Below are 23,547 nucleotides of genomic sequence, written 5' to 3'. Positions count from 1 at the left end.
GCCTTCAGCAAGAAGGTGGTTATTTAGAGAGAACTAATTAAAACTAATACAGCAAAATCCAGATGTGTTATTCCAGAAGTGACACTTGTGAAATAAAAAAGGTTTGCTGTTTGCTTTTTTGTGTTAATGCTATGCCTGTGAAAGAGCTCAGCAGAAATAGAAAAAGGACACAAGTCATGCTCCCCATTGTAGCAAAGAGTTCCAATCATAGTTTTCGACATTCCAGACAAAATGTCAAAATTGCCAGTGGAAAAGATACTCTTAAAAATTACTTGACTTTCTTAAAATAAGCTTATTTTTTTTAAAGAGACCAGTTTTAAAGAACAACATTGGATTAGCTTTATTTTTCTTGTGTGACTTTCACTTTTCAAGCTTTGTCTCTTACATATTCAGAGATGGGGTTTTTTTGTTCTCATTAATTATTTCCTATCCATAATTGACTTATATTAGCAACATTTAAAATCAGTGCACCATCTCTCTACTGAAACCAGACCTGTACTGCTCACACACACAGTGGTGCAGTTAATGTTTTTGAGATTGGGTGAACTTGAGTATCATCACTTGTATACAAATATGGGATAACTTTTGACCTTTGATAAAAGGTCAATTTGATGATTGTCAGAGGTGCAGTTGAGTCAAGAGTATTCCAGATCATCTTGGTCTTTGGGCTCAAGAGCTTCTGGTAGAGCAGTGTTTTTTCACTTTGGAGCTTATTGTGAAAATTTTCATACTACTGATAGCATAGCTTTATGTGGTGCATACCACCAGCAGTAATTCCAAAATGATTCCAAATTGTACACAGGTGTCTTAAGTCAACAAGGCAATGGAGGCATTCATGACTAGCTTTATATGGATGTAAGCTGCTACAAAATGTTCGTTGTATATACCAGTAGATATGAATAAGTAACACTTACTTTTTACATGTGGAACTTTAGGTAGAAAATTCAACTCTCAGCTCCCAGAGTGCTTCGCTGACAGCCCAGAATGCTTTACTCCAAAATCAGCAGACAGCCAAGGAGAGTGAGAATGAAAATCTACTGAAACAGAAGGAGCAGCTGAAAGCTGAGTATGACTCATTGCTTCAGGACCATGAACACCTTACTTCACTGCATGAACGGCAGTCTGTGGAGTATGAAAGGCTAATAAATCAGCACAGCTGCCTGAAAACATTACACAAAACCCTGGATCTGGAGCACAAAGGTCTGCGTGAGAGGTATGCTCACTGCTCAAAGGTATATTGTAGCCAGAATCTGCATATGTTACAATTTTAGCCTTAAATGTTGTTTCCAATTACAGATAGAAATTACAAAATTATTGCCCTGAAAAAGTGCCTCGTCATTCCTGTTGTCATTAGGACATTAGATGAAAATATTTGCAAAGCTCTAGATTTTAGATCTCTAAAGGTGGCAGAACAGAGGTGAGGTTGGAGATATTCAGCAAACATGGGCTTGGATCTCAGGGATACTTTGTCAGAAGTAGCTTAAATGCTTCTACTGCATTTAAGGACTTGTGCTATATTAGCATACAGCCTTAAAAACGTTCTCCAGTTCTACTGTGTGGAGTCTCCTAACCATAAAGTCTGCAAGTCACCTATATGTGAGTAGTGTGTATCTTAAAAAATTTCAACCATTGAACCTTGTGGTATCTGTGTCATGTCAAAGGAGGCTCTCTGAAGGAAGCTATATTGACCTAACTATGAGATAATGATGTATTGTTAATTTTCTTGTAGTTCTCATAATTAACGCTTTTGCTTCAGGCCGTTCAGTTGAATTAGGAAATCAGTAAACTGTTAATTGTTTAGTCAGTGTCATTACCTGACAATTGTGCATATATTGAACAATATACATAATGTACTACTACAGAAATGCTGCTCTGCCTACTTCTCAAACTTCTTATATTTTTCAGTGATTTTCCTCAAAACACTTGTATTTAGGTTTCACTTCTATGCAATATCATCAGTTGGGTTCAGAGCAACTCAGTGGTGATCTTTGATTAGTGGACTGAAAATTGGTGCTAAACTTTTCTTTTCCAAAGACTAAGGAGCTGGCAAAGAAAATGTGCAGTAGATTTTTATAAAGTACAGAAGTAAACTATTGTGATTAAAGTATCCACTGGGGCTGTGACAGGACAGCTGCTTGGCTGTCAACTAAATGAGCTGTAAGTGATTACACAGACACTGTTCCTGCTTACCAAGTCTTTCTCAGACTGATTAATGGTTCTCATTGATTCAGGCTTTGCTTGAGATTACTACACTGCACTGTGTTAAGGCAGTTTGCTGTGTTCTTTTTTTGCTTGATGAGTACCAAACACTAAGCAGCTCTAGCCTAAGGAAGAAGTGTTTTTCAAATAATAGGTTAACTATAGAGATAAGTGCTCAGGTCACCACTGTAATCATTACCAGTTTGGACTCTCTGAGATCTGACTCCTAGTGAGAGGTGTTGCAGGGGAGCAGATGGTGGCCTATTCAAAACAGGTTGAGTTTGGCAGGTCTACGTGTGCAGATCAGTCTTAAAAGATACTTACCAAGGTGATTTGTCCAAGGACTCCATTTGGCTGTCAGGAAAAAAAAATACAAGCTACTTTTTTTTAGTGTGTGTTTTGTTCTCCCTCCATCATGTGCTGCTGAGAGAGCAGAAGGGAGAAACAGTAGCATAAGAAAAATTTTCTTACGCCTCTTCTTTTTAATTAAGGTAATTAACTGCTCAGATGAAATATTCCACTTTTGAATTCAGCTAGAATGCACCACCTGCTAAATTTTTCCCAGAGCAGCTCCATGCAGCCAAGAAGTTTTCTTGTGTGGTGTTTAGGAGATGGGTTTTGCATATCACAGCTCCAAGGTGATAGTTTTTCTTCAGCAGGTAACAGTATTGTAATCATAGTTCTGTTGCTTAAGGCAGGATTGCACTGCACACAAACCTATGACTGCAGCTTTTCTAGAAAAATCCACAGCAACTTTCATTAGCTTGTGCACGTCCAACAACATGTACAGCCAAGGTCCCAAAGGTTTGTGTAGTCCATTCTTCTGCATTCTAACCACAGAATATTTTCTGCACCTGAGCAAACTTCATTAAACTTCTTTTGGTTCTGTCTGCACAGTATTAACACTGCAGTGGGGATTTAATAATGGGTTGTGTGTAACTGCAGTGAAATGGTCTGTCATAGCCTGGCAAACCATGGATGTGTGGGTTTGGCTTAGCAAGAAGAGGAAAGTTAGTATTTTAGGGTCATTTACCTTAATAGCAGTTTTTTAACTTTGAGGTGTCTGGCTGACCGACTCCGAGCGCAGAAAGGCTGGCCTCTTCTGTATTTTTAAAATTTCTTTAGATATTGCATGTTACTAAGGGAAGGTAGTAACTTTGTAGCTACAGTTGATTAACAGATCCCTAGGCATTCCTTTGTGGCTTAGTCTGGAGAAGTCTAATCCTACAGAGACACTGGTAAAAAAATCCCTGCTGTGTAGGGTTACATATTGCAGGGAGTTGTATTATTATGTTACCGCTGCCTGGTAATTATTTTTCTGGGTTCCTTTTGCCACACTTTTATATCATAGCTGAGTATTTTCAAAGTCATCTCAGATATACCTACCTATAGTATTTCTCCTCAAAAAGCTTCAGAAAGTATAAAAGCCAAAAGGAGTAAAGGGAACTACGTTTGTTCAATCCTAGAAATGGATTGTATCAGAGCCAAAATGGATTCTATATGCATGTATAAGGAAAATATTTTTAAAGTCCTTCTGTCTAAGAGCCTGGTGCTTTAAAAAGTGAAATGAACATGAGTGTTGAATAGTCCTACAGGAAGAGGAACCTGGTCCCTGTGGTAGAGCTTGTCAGGTTGCACAGATTGTGCTCAAATTGTAGACTCCAGGCTGAATCTCTACTACAAGAAGATTTTTGTTTGAGGATTTCATTAGGACTCCGGACATGAACAATCATTTCCATTTTTACAGATAGTCTCCTCTTTCTTACCTTTCACCTAACAGCTAGGGGAGCAGCTGTGGTTTACCTCAGGCTCAGTGTGGCAGCCTGTGGTGCTGGGCCTGGCTGGTAACACTGGACCAGTATTCTGCTTCTCTCTAAGGAACCCTCTTTAAAGCATAGAGGGCTTGGATAAAAATGAACAGAGTAGCCCTATCATACAGAGACAGCAAAAGAATTTACAGTGCAATTTCTGCAGAGACAGCCATGGTAATCTCTGCCAAAGGACTGACTGGAGTTTGTCTTCTCAGACTCTTCATTGGCACACAGACTGTCTAAAATACTTCTTGGAGCTGGATGTGAAGCCTTCCTCTGCTTTCAGGTTCTTCCATTTATTGTATGGACATTGAATTTGAAATGTCCCAGAGCTGAATGGAGCAAGAAAACAAATAAATAAGGTTAATTAAACTCCAGTGCTTTTACTGGGAATGAATAGCATAAAGCAGCTTTTGTATGGGAGACAGGTACTTTCCTGTGTGGCCCCTCAATGGACTGGAATTTGGGACAGGCTGTAATTTGACCCTGGGGTGAATGGAATGGTAGCCTGAAAGAAAAATAAGTTGGCATGAGTCAATGTATTTGGTACTGTCTGCTGGTTTTGGTTTTGTTTTGAAGTTTTCATGACTGCAGAGTAACTGTGCTCTGCATTCATCTCTGCTGGCATGAGAGTCACTGTAAGATGATGCTTGTTCTCTTTAGCTTTTTTAAGCAATGCTACATCTTCCACCTAGATTCTGTTTTAAAATTGCTCAGAAGAATATTTCTCCATTATTGACACAGATATATCTGATGGTTTGGGGCAGTACCCTTTTATTACAGGGACCAAAAAATGTGCTGATGACTTTTGACATTGACTGCACCAGTGGCTCCAGTGGCCTCTGCTGGTGTGTATGGGCACAGATTTTGACAGAAGCCACTAGAGGAAAAAAATATCTAGAAACAGCTATGGTTATATAGGGTATGCTATTCCTCTTTTTGCAGATACAACAGTTTAACGAAACACAAAGCAGAATTGGAAGAGTTGGAATTAGTTTTAAAAACTGAGAGAGAAGTTTTGCAACAAGAGAGAAGATCAAATGCAATAACCACTGGGGAAAATCAGAAGCTGAGGGAGGAACTGGACAGGTATGGTTCCATTGCTAAATTGTTATATAAATCAATTAAAAGTCAATTATGCAAAACATTAATGTGTTGCTTTATGTCTGAAGTACCTTCATATAATGTGTCTATTCTTTTTTCTCTATTTTGGTATCATTAATTTGGTAATTTTAACTTGTTAAAGATGGTCAGCTTCATTAATATTGTCAACCAATACTGTTATTTGGTGCTTCAGACCTGGGACCTTTGCTTCCAGAATAAGCTCCCAAAATAAGCTTCCATATGTGTTTGGTTCAGTTCACAAGCATTTTTTGCAATGAATTGTTCCCAGGCACTTGCCTTTAGGCAGGTCTACAAATGCCCAACCCCCTAAATTATACTGTTTTATTTTCCCTTGAGGAGCACTGGTTTTTGGTTTTTACACAATATGATTTTAGCTCTAGGAGTTACCATTGTTTATTTTCTGTTGCCCAGAGAAAACTGTCATTCCTGTTATTAAAAGCAAACTTAGAGACTCTGGATCAGTGCTAGTTGTTAACTTATGGCAGAGACCCTTTTGGGAGCCACACCCAAAAAACCTCCCTGTAGCCTTGTTCATATTTCAAATGTGTTTTGATAATCTGTTTGTTACAATTAAGGGGCAAGACCATGTCAAGTTAAAGCAATGTCAGGTTGTATCATATTTAAAAATTACATTTTATGTTGAGCTACAATTGTACAAGTGTAATTTAGAACAGTGCAGAGTCTCTCAAGTTGGCTTTTCCTAATTCATTTTGTTAGAGACAAGGATAATGCATAATGTTGATTGCAGGGCTGGCAGAGAGCCAGGCTTATCTGTCAGCAGATACAGAACTTAATCTGTTTATAGTTATTTAATGTTATGTCTTCAATATTTGTAGACATTTTTAGATTTACCTAAAAGTGTAAAAGAATGCCACAGTATCTTCTTACAGCACTACAGTGTTTCACACTTCAGGACACTTAAATGCTCATATTTCATGCATCAGGATAAAAAAATAACATGTGAGTTTTATTTGTGCCAAATAGAGCTGCCTTTGTATCCAAATGCTCTTAAATATATTGTGCCTCAGAAATTTGTGGTGTGTTTCTTATGTGTTGAAGAAATAGCAGTTTTATTTTTCATGTATTTTCCTTTCAGTTCTTTTGTAGATTTGAAACTTTTTTTAAATGTTACTACTACTTCTTAATAAAATTTTATTAAATGCTTAGAATAAAAATGTCCTTACTTTCTGTAAGTTACTTTTAGTAAGTTACTTTTTGGTACTATATTTGATTTAGTGAGAGCTGCAAACTGATGGTGTGATCTTTGAATGTGAGGTCATTTCTGTGAAGTGTCCTTCATAAGCCTGCTGTCTTCTTGGTGTTTAGGGTGAATTTCTTGCACAACCAACTAAAAGCAGAGTATGAAGGGCTGCATTCACACACTAAAGAGCTGAAAACTTCCTTGAACAACTCTCAGCTGGAGTTGAATCGTTGGCAAGCTCGGTATGATGAGCTGAAAGAACAGCACCAATCCATGGATATCTCTCTGACCAAGCTGGATAACCACTGTGAGGTGAGTAGCTGTTGATACCCAGCTACTGCTGCTTTCGGGTTAGGGAGCTGCCATTCATTGTGTGAAGCTTTCGATATGCTGTATATAGAAAGTGAAACTATATCAACACCCCCGTATAGTCTGAAGTGAATAAGTTAGTATCTTAAGTTGCCATGCTATTGTGTTATTTTGATTATGGTGCACTCCAGGGATGCACAGGAAAGATTAATTTGTCTTGTTTAATAGCTCCTGTCCCGTCTAAAGGGAAATCTGGAAGAAGAAAACCATCATCTCCTGAGTCAGATTCAGATGCTGAGCCAGCAGAATCAGATGTTACTGGAGCAGAACATGGAGAGCAAGGAGCAGTATCATGAAGAACAGAAACAGTACATGTAAGAAAAAAGAGATTTGAATTGTGAAACCTAAAAAAGTAATCTAGACAAATATAGAATACAAATCATCATCAGGACTAGAAGAGCAGGCAGTGGAATGGTATGTCTTCTTGATATCTGTTGGAAAAGGGGATGTTTGGTAGGAGAGAAGTGTAATGGGAGAAAACACAAAATGTTTCCATGTTGCCTTACTGCAAAGGTTTGTTCACGAAACACCTGAGCAAGCACAGCTCTTTTCAAATAATACAGATGAAGCTATGTGGAAAATTCAGTTAGAAAAGATGGAATGCTAAACCCAGTGGTACTTCTCAAAGAAGAAGATTTTGGAAAACAGCTGAGTTGCAACAAAAATTTAGTCTTACGAGAGTCATTTTATATTTACATTCCTGAGGAATAGCAGATATTCATACTTCTTGGTTTTTTATTTGTATTTCAAGATATATGTTGCTTTTAAGGATACAGACATTAACATATGTTGCCGTGTCCTTCATGCACAGGTTGACATGCTGAAGTGAGTTACCTTATTTAAAGACACTCTGAGTTTACAAAGAATCTTGTTTTCATGCAGTGAATTTCTTATAGGTATGAAAGAAGGAAGAAAAATGTTCCTAATCCCAAGAATTTTAGTTCGAGAACATCAGGATGGTGTGGGAGTTACTGAGTTGAGTTTTATAGCAGTACTGCTATATGGTTGAAGTGTTAGAAAATGTTTGCTGAAATAGGCTGAATACAGTTCAGATGTACTCTAATTTGTTTATCCTGGTTGTCTGACTGTTCTATGACGGAAGTTCATTTGCCTTACTACTTGAATAAAAATAAGATTTGCCAACTTCCACTGTACAGGTTAACAAAATAAACAGTAAAAAAATTTAGTTAGTCATAACATCCACCAAACAAATGCTGCCTGAGATACTAATTAGTAATCTTGCATCACCATCTACTGTTGTTCTTTCACCTTTCATGCTTTATTGCACAAAAATCACCCATCAGCATGGTTGGTAGGCTTTTGCATTTGACCTCGCCAAACACTGTGAATCCTGAAGGTTCAGGATAATAAGATATTTCAGTCTCTTTCTTCTCTTGGTGGCTTTTGGTCTTCAGTTTTTTGATTATACTTAATTTCACACAGATGACTCAGAATATGCTTTTCCCCCTCACAGTGATAAATTGAATGCCTTAAGAAGACATAAGGAAAAACTTGAAGAGAAGATAATGGATCAGTACAAATTCTATGATCCTGCTCCAAAAAAGTAAGTTCCACATGGGTTTAGCTCTGCTCTACAGATTGGTGAGGGCAAGAAAGGGCTTTCCATAATTGGGGATAACAGAAATTTCGTCTGAAGTAAGAGTAACATCATCTCCACTTGTCTGTTCCCTCTCACTCTGCAAGATATTCCCTGAAGCAGCAGGTTGTGTTAACATAGAGCATAGGGCCTCATTTGGGGCCCTCTGTATTAATACAAGAATCTGAAACTCCCAAAATTAATTGGGAAAGAACCACTTTGCTCCCAGTATGGTGACTAAGCAGCACTAGGAACTTTCAGAGCTGCTTTTTCAAAGCAAGAGATAACCAGTCTGTTGGAGAGAAGGGACCTAAAAATTATATTAAGAACAACAAAAAAGAGCCAAGTTAATTCCACCATACATCATTCTGACTGGTAACCTTAGCAAAGAGGCTTAAAAGCAACTTTTGTTTCTTTCCTCCTCAGTCTGTTCCTGTAGTGGAGTTTTTCACACTGTAAGAATGTCTTATATGGTCCATATGTGTAGTTTAGATTTCTAGCAGAGGGAACAGTTGTCTTTCTCACATTTTTCATGCTGAAGAAATATTTCTGTAAAAGTAATTTTGACTTTAGAGGAGAAATGGATTTCAAGTGCTGTGAAATTCATGGTGCGTTTTTTGAACACATTCTTGGCAGTAAACAAATAATGAGATAGGATGGCTTGATGACTTCAGCACAGCTGTAAAGTTCTATGGGGAGTATTTCTTGTAGCATTTTCTGAATTCCATTCACAAAACCTGCTTTATCAGGAAAAACCCCTGGATTGGAGCCAGAGCCTTAGTCAAATTAATCAAGCCAAAAAAGGAGACTCCTAGGGAGCGATTGAAACCAGCAGCAGAAAGCTCCACATGGCATTCTGAATCCCCAGAGACGGTAAACTCTCCATCTGCCTCCCAAAAATTGAAACATCAACACGAGGCTCAGGATAACACCTCTCAAGGGTCAAACCCTGTGGAAGAAAGAGAGAACCCTGGGGGTTCTTCAAACAAAGGTAAGGAATACCAAGCCTAAACCCATGAGCTGAATTTTTTAAAAAAATAATTAATATATAGGATATGTTAATGGCCAATCACGTTATATTTTGTGTCCTCTTTTTTCGTTTGTTTGTTTGTTTTGGGTTTTTTTAATTTTGCTTTTATTTTAGTTGTTTGGTTTTGTGGTTTTTTGTGGTTTTTTTTAGTACAATAAAATTTTTAGTCTGCATAAAACCCTAAACTAGAAATTTGAGTAAACTCTAGAAGTTACCGGGTTTTGTTTACTTTCTTCCTTTTATCTACTACTTCTCCCTTCAGCTTCTGTTTGCCCCAGATGTATTGCATGTTACTGAATAAGTTGATTCTAATACTTCATTTACTGGGGTTTTGCAGCAAAGCAGTTTAAAGTTGGATCATGGAATAGTGTGTGGTTCAGGCTCTTTGAGGGGTATGAGCTGGCTGACAGCCACTGCCAGCAGGTGGTGCACGTGCAGAACAAATAAACCATTTATTGTAAATAACCATTTTATCATAATCTGGTGATTTTGGAGGTCAACCATGTTTTGATTTAGAATTAAATTAGGAATTTTTTCATGTAAAATGATATAATTATTTTTTTTAACACTAAGGATATATAAGGAAGATGGAATGATTTTCTGTTAAGTTAGTTTATACAGTAAATTAGGTGGTCCTAATTATGGGAATTTTAAAAGGAAGTTCCTCAAAATAAATACTGTTCATCCTTATTAAAGGTAATATAAACATCCTAAGGTCTGTTTGCTCTATTGAGATTTTTTTTGTCAGCTTCTATATATAGATTGTTATACTCCAGGAATACTTTCCAAGAAGCAATTTTGAAATTGATACTTGAATAATTCTTGTCTTCCAGCTGTGGGGGGTGGGAAACAGGAGGGGAGCAGCTAAGAAAAGAACTCTTGTTTGAAATACTGCAAGTACCTGTCTTGTCTGAAGGTTTTGGTTTGATTTCTCTATCCTAATTCTTTGAGGTCATTTATTCACTTAAAGTACAAATAGATGTTTTATGGAATTAGATCATCCATATGGTTCTGGGTGTTTAACATGCATCGTAAATTCAACATGGGAAGTTGGGCTTGGGTTGCCACAGAAGAAGGCCCTTGTAGAATTCCAGAGACAACAAAAAGTCTATGGAGCTTCATTCATTTTGATGTTACATGAAACACATTTATGTGGAGATGAGGCTCACCAGTATTAAAGCCTAGAAGATTTTCTCTAGGAAATTTGTGTGTTATCTCTGAGTAACATGTACATCAATTTAATTTTATATTGTAAAGCAAAAATGTTTTGAATGATCTAACAGTAATTTCTTAGTGGACTTGCTTAAATACTGTGTGTATGTGTTAATCTATGCCTTAATCTGAGTCAGATCAGCTGTGTTTAGCTATACATTCATCAGTCCTCCGTTATAGGTGTTGGTCATTGTTTAGCCTTTTCTGTTTTTACCAGTTGTGTAGTCTTTAATCTGTGTTAAGACATTTTAAGTTTATGAATAAGGCCTTTTTTTTACTTTTTTCTTCTTCTTCTTCTTTTTGGGATACCTGGGTGATAACAATTTAGCTGCACAGCGCAGAAAGATTGCCTTTATGAGAAGCAAAAGCAAGGATAAAGAAAAGTCTCCTAAGTCTCCATCGAATCATCAGTCTTTCTCTAATCGGCTCCGGTTCTGGTCTTCTTCCGACATCCCATCCTCTCCTAATGAAACTCTTTCTTTCCCGGAACTGGGAGTTTTCTAACACCTTCTCTGTAGTATTTATCTTAATTTATTTCTGACAAATATTAAAAAAAATAAAAAATAAAAAAAAATCCCACATGCCATAAAAGAACATGCACATTAATAGAAACACTCAACATGTCTATACAATACTCTAAATACAAGCAAAGATTAGTGAATGTGGACTTAAGTTTTCCTGTAGAAGATGAATCACTATTGCACACTGTGGATCATTTCTTCAATGCAGCACACTTTAGGGGACCTCATGGCATACAGTTTGCGTATGTATATTGGCTGTGGTGCATGTTGTAAGTAAGTGAAGTTGCTATTCGCTTCAATATTTTCTTGCAATCATGTACTTGCATTGTGTCCAGTTAAAGTTTCAAACTGATTTGCTGTTGCTATGCTTCCTACAGTGTGGTAGGCCTACTAAAATACAAATACAGTCTCAAACTCCAGAGATTTTTTCCAATAGCCTTTGCTACTAAACGATTAAAAAAGGCAGGATTTTGAACACCCTTTTCTGCTTTTAAAAAGTCTAGCTTTAAATATAGAATAGAAGCTACTGGAAAAATTATTCTCAGCTAAGTGTCTTGATGCTCACGTTCAAACCTGATATTTAGCAAGGTTTTGTACTTCCATTTAAGAAAACTCATCTTGAATAGAGCTGACATTTCAATTTCCTCTGCTTCAGTTTCAACAGATTTTTTTGGAAGAAGAATGTAGATTTGTTCTCTAAAGACTGGGAATAAGCTTCATTAATCCATTGCCCAGAATTCTTGTTGCCTAATAGTCATGACCTGGTGGCTTCAGAAATGAATGTGCATGTCCAGTCCCCACCCTGTCAGAGAACTGGATGCAGAACAGGCAGTGTGCTACCTGGGGGCTCAGCAGAGAGGCCAGAAGATCTCCTTTCCCTTCTCACTCTCAGAACTGTCCCCAGTGGCACAACCAGGGACTCTGGCAAAACAGCCTGGTTTTTTGTTGCCCATTTGGGGATCTGTGGAGAATGTTAGTCTCCAGGGCAATTAATATTTTTGGCATCCATGGAAGGTGTTAAGTGTATCATGAAGTCAATTAGAAAAACAGATTTGCATGTGAAGCTTTAGTCAGTAGTTGCCCCTGCAGGCATGACATAAGTTTCAATTCTAAGAGCAACTGCTGGCCCAGTCTGTGGAGCCCATGCAGACCCTAGGGAGAAAACATTGTTCCTGAATGAAGTCAGATTCCAGGGGCCACCTAAGATGACAGCACATTGGTCCATTTCTCTAACACAACTTCACAGCTGCTCTGCGCTTTGAACTGTCTGTCCATTGTCTCTGCAAGTTGTTTATTTCAACTGCTGCACTCTGCCGCATTTTCAACATTTAGTTTCTGTTACTTAATCAAATATTCCATAGAAATATGTAGAATCTAGAACTTTGCATCTCATTAAGTGTGTTTTCTGCAGTAAATTCTTTAAATTTTGTTCTATATGCGCCTTAAAGCACTACATTGACATTACAATAAATTAATTAACCTGCTTCATCAGCAGAAAAGAATTTTTCAGATTCTTAACCCAAGTAATATTCTAGCAGACAGTTTTTGTTGTTCTCCTGCAGAGATCCCAGGAACTCCACTTAAAAATCATTGTACCAGGACATCTTAAGAGCAAAGTTTCAACCTTGTAAAGACTGAGCTCTTACCACAGCAAAGATATAAACCTGAAAGGAGTTAGCTTAGTGCACAGATCATGAAAGATAATTTTCAAATCAGTATTATTTTTCTTTGAGTAAGAGCATGACTACTGTCACTCTTTCCCTATTCTGTTTTATAACTGAAGTAAGTTCTTATAAAATGCACCTATGAGGAATAATGTTATGGGAATTTCACACCTCACTTATCTTTTCTGGATTCATGTCTTTGCTCCTTTTCTTCCTCCTTTCACAGTAATTGTTGCATGTATAATATCAACCCTCCCACCAGCACTAAGCAGCCCTTGTCACTCCCACACGTTACAGAGAGCACACATGATTGACAAGCTGGTGGCAGAAATTTCCTATCCACTACTGCACTGTTTATGGAAAAGCTTGCCAAACTAGCGCCTCTGTTGTGCAGTTTCTTTGTGCCTGTTTGTCATGTTTGTATGGGCAGATAAATACAAATCCCTTAATGCTATTTTTCATTGAGTCTTATTCATTTGCCTCTCTTCCTACCAGTGCTAATGGACCTAAAGCAAAAAAGGAATTCCCATCATGGAGGCAGCAATGATAATGTTGAAATCTCAGCAGACTCTGCAACAAAACCAAGCTGTGTGGAAATGGGTCCCAGGACTTACTCAACCTCAGCTATTCACATGCACACTTCCACCCCCATTTCCCGGCTCCAGAGCAGGCCAAAAGGTGTGTGGTGCCTTTGATACACCAGCTGGTAGTGCCAGGCAGGCTGCTTTATAGCTCCTGCAGTGTTGCTAGTGGCATTCAAGTACAAAACCAGAGCACTAATATTTTCACTCCTACTTTATCTGCTGAATGGTTTAATTGATGAGATGCAGGGTTTACTCACTCTTGTAATGTCATCAACTTGACAGAGCACATTTGAGTGTCAGTTCTTCAGTGGTTCCCTGCCCAGTGTTTAGAAGATGAGTCTATAAAACCCTCTTGACCACCTCAGTCTTCTACACTGCTAGAATACATGGAGATTGACCTGAAGGATTAACCTTTCTGTGTTCAATTGGCCTTTTAAATTTTATGTTGTTTTCCAGGCTATAATTCAGAAGATAATCTATGTGAACAGTCCCCGGAGGTTGAGTTTGCAAGCACCAGACGGCACGGTAAGCTTGTAGCCTGTGTGCAGCCTGCTCTAAACATCTGCATTAAGACTTGTTTCATTGCATCCACACGAACCGTCCTGGAGTGTTTTAGTTACCTTATTGTAACAGAATGAGGTATACTAACGCAGCACCATTTTGGGAATGGGATTCTAACTGCTTCTGGTTTTCTACTGAAGCTTTTAATGAATGTTTTGCCAAAATTTGTTTTGCCAAAATAATGCTGATTTTGAGGCAAGTTGCCTTCCTGTACCAATAGACCGTTTAATGTATGTCCACACAGCAACAGATTTGTTGCTGATTTTTTTGGAGAATGTTTAATTCCTTCCTTAAGGGAGTGAATCAGCAGTAAGAGAAATTTGGTGTGGGGCTTGTGGATGCACAGTGGGAACACTGTTGAAGCAGCAGCGCTCCCTGCTTAGACATCGCGGAATGCTTAATTTACAAGTGGCTACCAGCTCCTTCCAAAGAAAACTGAAAAAGAGACAGCAACTAATTGTTGAGCTTTTTCAGTATCTGCATTACTTTACAGTTACTGTAAAAACCCAGAACATATTTCTTTGTGCAAAAAATGAGATAAACAAGATGAATCCTAAACAGCTTGAAAAATGAAGATGTTTTCTGCTATGTACAGATTTTGGCATCCTGTGTGTGTTATGTTGTTAATGTTTTCAAAGTGACATAGTTGCACAGGTCCTATTTTCAGAAGGGAGGCTGTAGCCAAGTCTTTAAGAGAATCAGAGGAACTTCAGACCTGTTTGTTCAATGCTTGATTTGTGTTTTTCAGTGTCCAGGCCAAACAGTTTAGAGAGCAGTAGGAACGCTTCCAGCAGCAGTTCACCTCTCAATTTGAAAGGTAAAGCTTTTACAGCTGAGCTATGATAAACAGGAAGTGAAATTCCGTGAAACTGTGTGTAAAATGCCATTTTCCTTCCAATTAATTTTGAAGACTTGTTTTGAAATGGTAGTGATTATGCAATCTGGACATGACTGTCTTGGGAATCAAAACTGCTGGCAAGAAGTGCTTTTCTAAGATTGATTCTGGCAAGGGGTGGCTTATAAGGCAGACAGTCGAATTTTGCTTCAGTCTGACTGGCATCTTATTGTGGGAAATATCAGGCCACTCTTAGACTCTCTAAGACATCTCTGGTTCTTACTCCGCACACAGCTTGTGTATGGAATCGGTGGGCTCTGGAGATTTGCTTTTGCAGGTCGTGCATCCTTGAAGGATGCCAACAGAACTGGAAGATATCCAGAGGATAAAGTGGAAGAATCCGCTTTCTGCTTTCCCACTGGCAGGTTCTAGCTCTCAGGTCACGCAGCCAAGATGGGGAGATCTTTCAATGACACACAGGTTGTAAAGAGGCAGCTCAATATTATCTTAGTAATATAAGGTTTATTAGCTCCCAGTGCTATTTTTATTCTTTGGTCAAGTAGTTGTGTTTGTTTAAGATATTTGCTTTATATTTGTTTAAGATATTTATATTGCTGTAAGATATTTAGTTGTCCTGATTTTTCAAAGCTCTGATTGCTTTGAGCTCTGTAGGAGAAAAAAGGAGGGTAAACAATGCTGCCCAGTCTGTGTGAAATGGCCCTGGATGATAAAGTTACTGCCTGAGTGTGAAATCTACCGAAATTATGTCAGAGCAGTGTCATTAATGGTATTTATGCTTCTCCTCAGGTTCCTTAGACCATATCCATGGTAGAACTGAGAGCCTCAGCAGTGAAGATATGGTGCCAAGCAGAGAGGCACCAGTATTGCTCCGAGACACACATTCCCTTCACTCTGCTGCTGCTTTCTTAAGCACTGGCAGCAGGCATGAGTCCTGCTCCCACAGGAATGGTTTGATGTCCTGTGATATACCTCAGAAGAGCAATCCATCTCAGTCTCACACAGGCAGGCAGCGGTCTGCCTCACCTGGCAGTGAGATGGTAACTTTGGAAGAGTTCTTGGAAGAGAGCAACAGGCTGTCTCTACCAAGTGTAAGTAAATAGAGCTAGATAGTCCACTTCAGATGTCAAAAAACTGTTCACAGCTGATTTAGGAGGTGAAGGCATAAACAAGATGATCCTTTTTCATATATGTGTGTACTATCAAATCTTGCAAAACAAATTATACAATTTCAATAACTAAGGTAAAATTAGCTTTTCTGTAGCACTCTGCTAATTTATTTTGGTTTATCAGCTATGGCGAGTCAGATAATTCACTGCAAGTACTGTGTATTGGACTGCTGGGGTTTCTTTGCTAGCGAATGACTGTGGTCAAGGTTTTGTATCATCAGTTCTCAGCTCCAGGTATTTTTATTTATAAACTGGGAAGTTTTCTGTGTAATTTTTTGTGTGTGTGTCTGTGCAGTAATGAATGAAACCTAGGAGAGTTTTCAATTGAAGTGCAAAATATGCAGTTCATAAAACCATCTCATGATCTGAAAATATCGGTGCATTTGAGTATTTTTCTTGCAAAAGGAAGTTTTTGATACATTCACCATGTTTGTGTATTGACTGATACTGCCCTATTGGTTCAATGACTGCAAGAATATGTTGCTCATTGAAGTGCTTTTTTCAGGAACTAAATGTTTGTTTTCAAGATAGCATTTATCTTTCACTGCTCAGACATGCTGTACAATAGTGAGGCAGTGCACTATGGAACAGGTTAATATCTTAAAAACAGTTAAGTGTTTGACAGTGTAAGTGAACAGAAATTTCTGTTTTATGAATGCCTTGGTAAAAGTATCAAAATTAGCAGAGCTGTGCCATTTCATGGCATCAGTGAATTCTGGTCCTTGAATTTTCACAGTAATGTTTAAATATGCCTCCTACTCCCTCATTACCCTAAATACAATTCTTAGCTTTTAGAGATGTTTAAAATTATTACTTTTGTGTGTCTGTAACTACCTGACCATGTCCATTTTCATTCTTTCTGTCATCCTGTTCCTTTTCAGCATCGGCGCAGTTTAAATGAGAGTGAAATGATTTCATTACACCAATTTCTGTTAGAAGCTGATGCACTCTATCCCCCTTGGTACTTCCCATGTTCTTCCATTCATCAGGAACATTCGCAGTCACTCGAATCGGTCCTCAGTGTTTCATATCCCGACATCGTGAGGCACAGAACAGGCAGGGGAAATAGGAGATCTGCTTCATTCTATATCCCCAGGGTATCCGTTGTTCTTACTATGAAGGCAACAGCTCCTGACTTACCACAGCTTTTGCTAGCATATTAATACCTATAGAAGCATACTATAACTCCTAGTTGTTACTTTTAAGGCTGGCAGATCACTTGCATTGATTGCTCATAAAGTATTTGCAGTATATGTTCATACATGTGTGTTTTCAGAGGACTTGGCATTCTGTAATGTTGATGTGCATAATAGCTGTTTAAACAAAGTTAAAAGTAACCTTAACACTTTAACACTTAGTTGAGCTTAGAAATTTTCACACTGCACTATTACCATTGATGTTGTTTGCTAATGGAAAACGGGTTTTTTGACTGGAAGAAATATTTGGAACACTAGTGAAATAAGTATATTAAGTTTTAAACATGCTCCCTACAGAAGAGTTAAGAAGTAAATTTCATGAGCTTTTTCAGCATGTTGTTTGTAATGACAGCACGTCCCTTAACTGTTCTGAGCATGCCTTTTACTAATAGTACAATGGCAGCTGATCAAACATTGCCATTTTTGGATTGCATGGATCATCCCTATGAAATACTCATTGTGTATTTTCTTTTACTGCCAGGTTAATTGTCTGACTTAAAATTTGCAAGTTCATTGTAGGCAAACAATTTTTCTAACAATTTTTTTGTACGTTTCATTGTATTGTACACGCAGCTTTGAATGTACATAGCATATTGAGTGGGAGAGGTGAAGGGAATCAGTGGAGAAAGAATTAAACTTTTTTGTAATGCTAGCACATCTCCCCAAGGTATTGACTTCTGTTACATTCCTGAAATTACAGTAGAGAGTTATCCAGATGAACTGAATATGACAGACATGATTGATATCTGCTGATACTAATGGCATCAATACATAGATGTTAAAGTGACAGTGGCTGAAAGGAAGCAAAAGAGCTGCTGTCCAGGTTGCAATCAAAATTATTTAAAAATTATGACAATTAACCTGGCAAACAAGGCTGTCACAATCTAATTACAATAAGCACATTATTTCTTGAATTGGATTTATACCCATTTTAAACATTCATCTCTTCTGTTTCCACTATGTAATGTCTATGATTGTGTTTGGATTAAATTAAGTGAAGATTTTGTGAATACAGAGTTCTGCATGTTCTTTAAACAAAATATGTTGTCATTAATGTGACGTGCATATTTTCTCACACCAGGACACCTCCACTAACAGAGATGACTTGCTCAGCGATTATTTTAGGAAAGCAAATGAGCCTTCAGCTACTGGGAACTTGCTTCAGCCATCCAGAAATGAGGCTTCCAAGATGCCCACTAGTCTTGTTGCTCCAACTGTGAAGATGGCCGTGGCTGGTGAAGAAGGAAGAACGGCTAAGCCTGACAATTACATGAAGCCAAACCTCAGACAAGTTGAACCTGATGCTCTGGCAAACCCCCAAGGGTCCCTTAAGTTTCCCCACACACCACAGCACCAGTCTGCCAGCGGGGTGCGGCAGATGGCACAGCCCCAGCAGCCTGGAACCTTGAGTAGGAGGAGTACTTCACTGAGCAGGGCATTTAGCTTGGCCTCTGCAGACCTTCTCAGGGCTGCTGGCCCAGAGGCCTACAGGCAGGAGAGCCCTCAGAAGTCAGGAGCAGAGCTACATGGGGGCAAGGACACTGTCTGTCAGAGCACCAGGGCTTCTGTGCCAACGAGCTCCCAGGCACCCTTAAGAGAGAGGCCACAGTCTGCAAAGGTGGCAGGTTCCATGCAAGGTGTCGATTCCCGCTGTCGGCAGCTCGATGCAAGGCGCCTTTCCCTGATCCCACCAAAAGATGAGAGGCCACTCTCCTTCCATCAGTTCTCTGCCTCACCCACTGCATCCACCAGCACTCTGAATGTCCAGCAGCAAGAGCGTGTGAACCCTGGACAACACTATGGATGCTCATCAGCATCCCATACTCCCTCAAAAGTCAAACCCAGGTCAGCACCTCGTACTGAGGAGGTGGCCACGGTGGCCTCTGCCAGAGCTGTTTGCACCAGCACTGAGGGAAATACTTCCCCAGGGCAAGGCCAGGGTGATGCCCTGATTACCAAGTGCCAGGGTAAGATGTCAGAAAGCAGCTCTGGGGCTGTAGAGGAGCCTGTGAGAGGAAGCAGTTCCAACAGCACTCCTGGGTCTCCTGACCCCCAGGGGGATCAGCAGACAGTTTGGTATGAGTATGGCTGTGTGTAACCCACAGGTGTAGCTGTAATAGGTGTTTGGTATGGCTGATGTCCAGGTACCATTTATCTAGACACTGTCAGGTCTTAAAAGGCATCACCTGCAAGCTGCTCTGAGCATTCTCTGGGTACTGTTTCCTACTTGGACAGTGCGATTAAGAGAATCAAGGAGCAAAACCCCAGTCCTTCTGACACTGTTGTGCCTAAAACAAAGTGGAAGCCTGACCTAATCTCACAGCAATCTTAGCACCTGATTCTCACAGGTTCTGAGCACTCCACAGTCCAGCAGTTTAGCAGGGTCCTCTGTCATTGCTGCACTATGCACCCTTTTTGCATGCATTAAAGAAAAGTTTCACAGGTCCTGTGTGTGCTAAATTCAGCCCCACCATTCATAAATTACCATACTGAAAAGCCGATCTTCTCCCCCAAAGACAGAACCAAATATGTGACTTAAGTAGCATAGAGATGAAGAGCAAAAGTGCATGGCTTTAGCCATGGATCTGGTGTAATATTTTTCTAGCCACAGACACAACTTCTAGAAGGTATTGTATAGACTTCAAGGGTCACATCTCGACCTTTCCCATTTGGACTGTGTAAACACAGAAGCCAGCATAATTACCCCACTGCCTTCACTACAGCTGCAGCTCAGTGGATGCTTGACTCTGCAGAGTGGTGCTGCCTTTTGAAACTTGCTTTATCTTTTATACAAACACTGGAACTAATGCAGCCTTTCAGGGGAGATGCCATTTCAATTGCAAGGGTGGCATCTCATGTACAAAAGTGTCTTGTAAGTATGTATATAAGAAGCTCAAGTACTGTATAAGAATGCAGTGTAAATTGTATTATTACATCCTTGTGTGCGTGACAGCCCACATCCTGTGTGGCCTTTTGTCTCTTAGAAATCCTTGTTTGTCTCCAAGAACTTTTCTCAGTATAGAAAGCAAAATAATTTTGTACACATGGGAAAGAAATATACTTTTAAAAAAATCTATTTATGTGCAAAGAGGTTTCTTGTATGTTTCTGTCCAGAGTGTCATCAGCTGCTTATGTATATATGATCAAATGTGTATCTTTAATTCCATGTTTGTAAAGGTGTTCTTCTTGCAATAGACTAAATCCTTAGAAAAAATACTTGTTTTGCTGATTCTGATTTAATTTAGTAAAAGATAAAACTGATTCATTTGATGATGTTTTTGTTATCTAATATGTAGCAATCCCATTCTGAAAACTACAGAATTGTTTATAATAAAGATTAAAATAAAATAGATTGATATTGTTCTTTTTGTCCTTGGAAAAATAAAAACCCCCAAAAATGTGATTTGCAGGGCTGGAGATCTGTCTATAACAGCTCTTTAGAGCCTTAATATTTGTGTCTGTGTGGTGAGGTTGTATTTGTTTTTATAACATAGAAGGTGTACCAGAAGTCTTTTTGTTTAATTGTAACCTTCTTACTGAAAACTACGGGAGGATTGAAAATGAAAAATAAGTGACTTACAGTTCACTCTATAATTGGACCATTAGATTTTTATGCTTCTCCAACCACTTCAGAAAAGGGGAAACATGCTGTCAATTTTGACCGAGCTTGTATCTTGTATAATCTATTTTGAACTTAATTCTCAGGACGCCTTAATAAAGTAAGAAATTATTCATCTTTCAACATGGAGAGAATGGCGAAAAAAACCTTTCTGCCTTCTCTACTATTTTAATTGAAACTATAGTTTTGCAACAAATTTAAAATTATGGGTGCTATATGGCAATTTTAGAACATAATGGATGTTCGTAGTAAACTGAAATTCTTCTTCCAGAAATTTTATCTTAAAGTGGATTTTTGGAGGACATGTGCAGGCTGGGCTGCTGAGGAAGCAATCTTACAACTTTTAACTTAAACTTGTTAGTTACTGTAGATCTGCTTTTGCTATAAATGCCTGCCCAGTGGCACACCTTAGCTGTCAGTTTCTGAGTTATTTACGATTACTTACCTTCTCAGTTTTAGTGAGTTTGAATTAAAAAAAGTCCTAAATACATCTGTAGTACCATTCGGTTGTGGGATAATTCTAAATACAGAGGTTATACCATGGAACAGCTCTTGAAGCACACAGTCTGTGCCGCTCCGGCCTTTCTGGGGCTGTTGAGGAAGGTTTTGGAGCAGGTGCCTGCCCTGGCAGGCGCGGTTATTTTGGGGTCTGCTCCGTTCATGGGGGCTCTCAGCTCCGGCCTGGCAGGCGCGGTTATTTTGGGGTCTGCTCCGTTCATGGGGGCTCTCAGCTCCGGCCTGGCAGGCGCGGTTATTTTGGGATCTGCTCCGTTCATGGGGGCTCTCAGCTCCGGCCTGGCAGGCGCGGTTATTTTGCCGTGTGCTCCGTTCATGGGGGCTCTCAGCTCCGGCCTGGCAGGCGCGGTGCCCCCCGGGCCGCGCTCCCGCCGTGCCTGGGGCACGGAGCGGGCTGGGCGGGAAAGGCCTGCCCTCAGCTCCGCCTGCCGCGCTTGGTCTGCCTGAGGCGCCCAGAGGCAGCAGCAGCATGGAACAGGCATTCGGGTGCCTGAGGGGGAGAAAGCAATTGTGTTTGGAGAGACAGGGATCAGCAAATCCTCCCAGATTTGTGCAGGTGGAGGTGCCGTGAGGTGGCGGGAGCTGTGGGGAGGGGTGTTCCTGTGAGGGTAAAGGACGGCGCAGAGCTGCCCGACCCTTTCACGATGCCTTCCAAGCAGTGAAGGTGAAAGAGCAGCTGTTTCAATTCGCAGCTTGTGCGGGAGGGGCTCAGCGAGCTGGCTGAGGCTGCCGCTGCCCCCTGGACACTGGGGAAAAGGGATCTCCAGGAGCCGCAGGCTTCGGCACTCTGCCTTCTCCCAGCTCTGCTCGGGCTGTAGGATGCTGATATTTCCTGGCTGGAGGAAAGGGCGTGTTCTCTGAAGGTTACTAATTATGTGCTAAGTGGTGCTGCGAATGGTTCTGGAGTCAACGCTCCAAGCCGTTCGGTGGCTCATTAATTCTCTAGAAGGAGTTTTCTATTAAAGGACGGGTTTCTGAAGGGGATCCATCCCGAGCAGGCGGCTAAGTTGCCAATAGTTTTCCAAGAAAGCCGAAGGGCTGTGACTTTGGCAACACCCGCTGCCTGCAGTGTGCTCAGACTCTGAGGTCAGTGAAGCTGTTTGACCCAAGGAAACATATGATGGTGTGTGTTTGAAGTAAAATAAATGGCTGCTGTGGGGGCTGCGTGCTCTGCAGTGATAAATCCTTAGCAAGAAATCTGAGGTCCTTTACAGAGACTGTGTGTCACAGAAACCTTTTTCCCGTTAGTCTTCTGCTGTTCTCAAACTTGGGACCTGATTGTGAAATGAGCAGACCTTTTCTGATTTCAGTTAATTGAGTTCAGAACTTAAAACCACCCGAAGAAGAATTTGAAAAAATAGAATTTATTTTTTTTCTTTCTATAATGAGGGAAGTTCTAAGTGTTAAGGACATTGTAAAAATAACTAGCACTCAGCTTAGGAAAACCGCATCAGCATGCGGTTGGAAATTATTTCTCATTGTCCAAGAATTTGGGGACATATTAGCTCAGCCACAGGTAAATTACTTTTAAGACAAAACATAGAAGACATTTACCAAGAAATTGCTAGTTCATGTGAAAGTATTACAGCCTGAATATTAAATTGATGTACAAGGAACACCACAATTTCTTTTTCTTTTTTTTTTTTTTTTTTTTTTTTCTGGTTAAACATCAACTCAGGTGTCCAGAGAGCATTTCATTATGGTTTTGCATTTTTAGATGATGGGGGCCGTGGAGTGTGGAATCAGCTGTAGATTTCACAAAAAAAAAAAAAAAAATTCATCTTAAAATTTGCTTCTCTGCCCATCACAATCATGTGATTGTTCAAGACAAGGTGGAAAATTTGTGAATATTTCTGCAAATTGCCAGTACTGGGCAGAATTAACCTGATGTAACAGTGCAGAGTGAAATAATTCAGTTACTGGAAAAAACAAATGAAGTTATTGTTGTGAAGGGTTGCTAGACTGGAGAATTAGACTGGGCCATCAAGGTCTTTCATGAAAGCTGGTGCTAGCAGCTGCCATATGAACTAGGAGAGAATGGCATCAGCTGGAAAAGGGTGAAAAAAAATATGATTTAAGAGAGTACTGACAGGAGTTTAAAGTTACTGGAAGACACTATGGCAAGTTTTGCAAAACTAAATGGTGTTTTTCCAGTTACAAGATTTTTTTCAAAAGTATGAAGAGAACAGTAGAAAATAGATGGCTGCTGTTCAATAGCTTCTCCAATAGGAAAGTCCTTAAAAGGCTAACCTGTGTCCTAAAGACAGAAATGTGAGTTGGTGAAGTGTGACAGAAAGCTGAGGTTAGTTCAGATTAGAAG

At 39.6% G+C, this 23,547-nt stretch overlaps 1 protein-coding gene across 2 annotated transcripts in view; it reads left to right on the top strand.

Annotated features, from left to right (window-relative positions):
* The window catches only part of CCDC88C (coiled-coil domain containing 88C), a 95,268-nt gene extending 74,777 nt beyond the window's left edge, over positions 1-20,491 (top strand). The window contains exons 20-31 of one of the 2 annotated variants that reach the window (XM_058840331.1): positions 936-1,213; positions 4,956-5,099; positions 6,462-6,648; positions 6,874-7,019; positions 8,180-8,269; positions 9,052-9,293; positions 13,225-13,407; positions 13,770-13,838; positions 14,623-14,691; positions 15,517-15,818; positions 16,778-16,993; positions 18,174-20,491. In XM_058840331.1, the coding sequence (XP_058696314.1) occupies positions 936-1,213; positions 4,956-5,099; positions 6,462-6,648; positions 6,874-7,019; positions 8,180-8,269; positions 9,052-9,293; positions 13,225-13,407; positions 13,770-13,838; positions 14,623-14,691; positions 15,517-15,818; positions 16,778-16,993; positions 18,174-19,190 (2,943 nt within the window). In that variant the 3' untranslated portion in view covers positions 19,191-20,491. The remainder of the gene's footprint in view (positions 1-935; positions 1,214-4,955; positions 5,100-6,461; positions 6,649-6,873; positions 7,020-8,179; positions 8,270-9,051; positions 9,294-13,224; positions 13,408-13,769; positions 13,839-14,622; positions 14,692-15,516; positions 15,819-16,777; positions 16,994-18,173) is intronic. The other variant, XM_058840340.1, reaches the window with a different exon arrangement.
* Positions 20,492-23,547: the final 3,056 nt, after the last annotated feature.

This window comes from Poecile atricapillus, chromosome 1, assembly GCF_030490865.1.
Source record: "Poecile atricapillus isolate bPoeAtr1 chromosome 1, bPoeAtr1.hap1, whole genome shotgun sequence".
Taxonomy (NCBI): Eukaryota; Metazoa; Chordata; class Aves; order Passeriformes; family Paridae; genus Poecile; species Poecile atricapillus.
This window is presented reverse-complemented; position numbering and strand designations above follow the sequence as displayed.